We start from the raw sequence: 4486 nt of genomic DNA, 5'->3' as shown, positions 1-4486 counted from the left end.
AAGAAAGAAGGATCACAGTATAATAGTTTCAAGCTTTGGACTGAAAACTCTCAGTCTTCTCCCTGTCCCATTCTCTAATTTCCTAGAATAAGTACTTGAGCTAGGCATCAAAGCATATAGGACTACACTTACGAGCTTCCTTCTTTCTTTTGCTTACAGGGAATCTATTGAATTTCTTCTCAGAGGGTGCAGGATCTAGCTGGCCTAACTTAGATGTCCTTATCTCAGAGATGACTTCATTTTCCTGAGAGGCTGAAATCTCTGGAGTATGAGGTACCATTATCTTCTCTCTGAAAATGAAGTTCTCTTAGTGAAAATGTTAAAAGGCAGAAATTTGCAATATCATTCTTTCAAAAAAACCCAAGAGTTAAAAGAAGAACAATTCTAAGCTCTCCAAGGTCATTTTATTCACCTACTTGCTTATTTCTCCAAACAACTTTCCTAAAGTGAGAGAAATATATGGAAATACAATAAATGACTAGACAAGTAGATCACCATTTACCAATGGTAAGTCCACTCTGTGTTCAACTTGCCTCACTGAGATAAACTTACCTATCAGTGTTATCATTATCAGTAGCAGAAGTTGTGATTGCTGGTTCTTTGCCTGACGGAGTACACACTACCGGCTGGGCACAGGAAGTCTCTGCAAAATCAAGGCCAGATCCCATCCCTCCCAAAATAAAATATTACAAACATAAAAGCAGTAAAAGAAAACCACTCCCTTATTTCCTAATATTTCTTTAAAATGTCTTCTCCCTGTTACCTAGAAGAGCCTACCTTTGGTCTCTTGTCCTATCAGAGTACTTTAAATAGTTAAATTTCAAAGAAAAACTATAAATTTAAATCTTTCTGCAAGCCTTTACTGATCTACCTTATTCCAGGATAGCCATGTAATGATAATTTTATTTCATGTACAAAAAAGTTATATATACTGCGTTTTATATTATTTGTTCCTCAAACACCCTCTAGGACTAGAAGCATACCTGAGAATAGTTAAAATGTCAGGCCATTCTCCTTAGCCTCATGACCTTATGGAGAAGGCCTCAGGTCCTATACTACAGAATGACTTATTTTAAAAATTAAATCCCTGAGCATATGCAAAAACAGTATTAGAAACAGAAATACACGAGGGCAGATGGAGACCAAGCTCTTTAAATCTGTGGAAAACGATTTATCTTTTCTAAGTAGATTGTAAACATAGAGAAATGAATTTAAGTCAGATTTTTAAGAAGTGAGACTACATTTAAATTCTGAAGTCAATGTAAACTACTTTTCTAAAATTCTATACCCTTTATCTAATGTGGTTTAGCTATAGCCCTATTGAAAGATGATGATGTATTTTAAAATACTCTGAAGTCTCAATGAATATATCCTTACTTAGGGAGATGAAAAAGAAGAAAAGAAGTTGTTGAACTTACTCTACTTTTCAGAAACCCTTTTCCTAATTGAAACCCTTTTTCTCGCAGTGAAAGCCATACCCAAGCATTCTTGGAAGGACTTCTGCAGCACAATTTGGATAATCTCTTCAAATTCTGCATCAGAAAGACTTGATTTTTCCTGCAGAGACAAAGGTATGGAGAAAAACTGCTTATAGTTCCATAGTTCTTCCGTCTAACCAGTCAGGAAAGCCTTTTTTAGATGAGACAGTAAATTCACAAGAATTAAGGTATGAGGTCAACCTATCCATGGAGTACATAAACTCTATCCCAGATCTCCTGGGAATAGAGGAGTCAAAAAAAGGAAAACGTTTATAAATTGTCTACTTCTACTCTTATCTCCATCCTACCTCATCCCATTATTTTCTGCTAAATGCATTCATCAAAACATTTTTTACCTCTTTGAGAAGAAAATAGAAGCTCCTCAAAAGGAGTAAAAAACTGAAACTATAGGATGAATCTCCCAGTATGAAAAGACTTTGTCTAGCCTAGGTAGGGGCAGGTTGGGAGGAACCGTCCCACTAGAGCCCAACAGGGTGACTGATACCTTTGCTTTCTTCTCTGCTTGCTTGTTGTCATGAGCTTTTCCTTTTTTCTTCTGACCACTGCTTGGACCATTCTCTGTGGTTGCTTTCTCTTCCTTCTTCTTTATTCTGGCCTTTGGCAGGCATGGCCTGGTCTCTGATTCTGGGGAACTAATCCCCAGGGTCTTCTCCGTGGATGAGTTAGGGCTATAAGGTATCAAGCTATGTAATTTTTGTGTAGGTGGGGCAAAGATTTTCTTTGGTCCCTTTCCACATCCTGAAAGAAATTTGATCATCAAATCAAACCTATAAAACATACAGTATAACAGAGATTGCTAAACGCTATTTATTGGTCACATCAGAATTTTATGGACAGAGTTTTTAACAAATTCAGATTCCTACATCCCTCCCTGACCAGTCTATTCCCTAATCCAGAGATTCTGATGGAGTAGTTTGAAGTGAGGCCCAGAAATCTGTAATTTTATAAGGCTAGTTGATTCTAATACATTGCCATTTTTGAGAACCATTGAGTAATTCAAAAGTGAAAAATATAAGCATGCAAGAAGCTGAGTTATTAAAGAATAAAATTTTAAAACTTATTCACTTTTAACTATGAATAAAATTTTATGGGAAATTAGAATAATTTTTTTAAAGCAAACCAAAATCTATAAACTATGCAAGGCCTAGCTCTTAGGCTACTTCCTCAATAAAAAGTATATTAATCCTCCCAGGTATAAGCAATGTATCTTTTTTTTGAATTCCATAATACTTTGTAGATCTCTGGTGGCATTTACCACATTCAACTTTTTTTTTTCTTTTTTGAGACAGAGCCTCACTCTTTCACCCTGGGTAGAGTGCTGTGGCATCCTAACTCACAGCAACCCTCAAACTCTCAGGCTCAAGAGATACTTCTGCCTCAGCTACCTGAGTAGCTGGGACTACCAGCACCCACCATGATGCCTGGCTAGGTTTTCTATTTTTAGTTGAGACAGGGGTCTCACTCTTCCTCAGGTTGGTCTCAAACTTCTAGGCTCAAGCAATCCACCCACCTCAGCCTTCCAGAGTCCTAGGATTACTGGCATGAGCCACTGCACCTGGCCTACCACATTCAACTTTATGACAGATATTTAAATGTCTTTTCTCTCTCCCTGAGTTTATATGGTCCCTGAGCAGGACTGTTTCTAAGCCATATTTATTTCACTGAAAGCATCTAGCAGAGTAGTAACTTGAACAGAGTGGACACAAAATATATGTGAATTGAACTGCCCCTCAATGGGAAAGATGTCCAGAAGGAGAAAATGAGAGAAATGTACAAAGTGAACCTTCCTCACTCTTGACTCACCTTCTTTATTATGCAATGATGTCATCATTCGGCTCAGAAACTACACTTTATTTGCCACTGTTAGAAAAAGAAATTCATCACTATAACTCTGATTAAACATGATTTTGGACTTTTATCTCTACCTGTTTTCTTGGGTTCAGAATCTCTTTGCCTGACACTTCTGAACTGTATTTCTGTTTCCTTGACTACACTTCTACCTCTTTAGTAGTGCCAGTTACATGCCAGGGAATAATTAGTTCTTGTTTTAAACAATCAACAAAAATCCTTAGTGTTTTAAGTACCCAGAACCATCTTCAACATAAGGCAAGCACTCATAATTAGGTAAAAATGGTAATGGCGGTAATGAAAGCATAGGTAGTAGGATACAGATAGTCTTGGAAGTTAAAAGGAATGAGAATTTTTGGGCGGTGCCTGTGGCTCAAAGGAGTAGGGTGCTGGCACCATATGCCAGAGGTGGTGGGTTCAAACCCAGCCCTCCCCAAAAACCACAAAAAAAAAAAAAAAAAAAGTGAGAGCTTTCTTCAAAGGGCTAACCTCATTTTACAAGCTCTTAAACACTTAGCACACAAATAATCTGCTAATTCATTCTCTGACATAGTTCAGAGGTCTCTATAAATAGAAAACCCCTTTTTGTAACATCATTGTAATGTTTTTTTTCCCTTTTCTTAGATTCCCATCCAATATATTTTCCAATATGCTGGATTCTACCAATCTCTATTCATAGCTCAGAAATATTTGGTAACTAGCAGCAATCCCCAAGAATTTAACACCTTTTACCTTAGAACCTAATAATGAAACATTAGTACCTTCTTTGATATTCATAGTTCATCTTCAGCAATCTACTCACAGTTGGTCTATACCACATCGATATGCATTATTACTACTGATATTATGACTAATGATAATGGCCAACACTTATTGAGCACTGACTATATTCTTTGCCCTTTTAAGTATCACTCTCACACAAATCTATGAGATGGATACCATTTTACACTTGGAGAAACTGAGGGCTAAAGGGATTTAAAGATATTAAGTAATTGATATGTAGTAAAATCAGGATTAGAATCAGTTTGATTTCAAAGTCTGTGCTGGCTCGGCGCCTGTGGCTCAAGCGGCTAAGGCGCCAGCCACATACACCTAAGGTGGTGGGTTCGAATCCCCAGCCCGGGCCCGCCAAACAACAA

At 37.4% G+C, this 4486-nt stretch overlaps 1 protein-coding gene across 1 annotated transcript in view; it reads right to left on the bottom strand.

Moving 5' to 3' along the window:
• Positions 1 to 774, bottom strand: part of ZCWPW1 (zinc finger CW-type and PWWP domain containing 1) — a gene marked incomplete at its 3' end in the record, with an annotated part of 15462 nt that extends 14688 nt beyond the window's left edge. Inside the window, exons 1-2 of the mRNA XM_023518583.1 lie at positions 553 to 774; positions 133 to 290 (exon numbers count right to left, since the gene is read on the bottom strand). Of these exons, the coding sequence (XP_023374351.1) occupies positions 133 to 290; positions 553 to 668 (274 nt within the window). The remainder of the gene's footprint in view (positions 1 to 132; positions 291 to 552) is intronic.
• Positions 775 to 4486: the final 3712 nt, after the last annotated feature.

Source organism: Otolemur garnettii, unplaced genomic scaffold (genome assembly GCF_000181295.1).
Source record: "Otolemur garnettii isolate 467f Iridium unplaced genomic scaffold, OtoGar3 scaffold00142, whole genome shotgun sequence".
NCBI classification, from domain to species: domain Eukaryota; kingdom Metazoa; phylum Chordata; class Mammalia; order Primates; family Galagidae; genus Otolemur; species Otolemur garnettii.
Note: the sequence above shows the minus strand (reverse complement) of the source record. Positions and strands in the feature narration are given on the sequence as shown.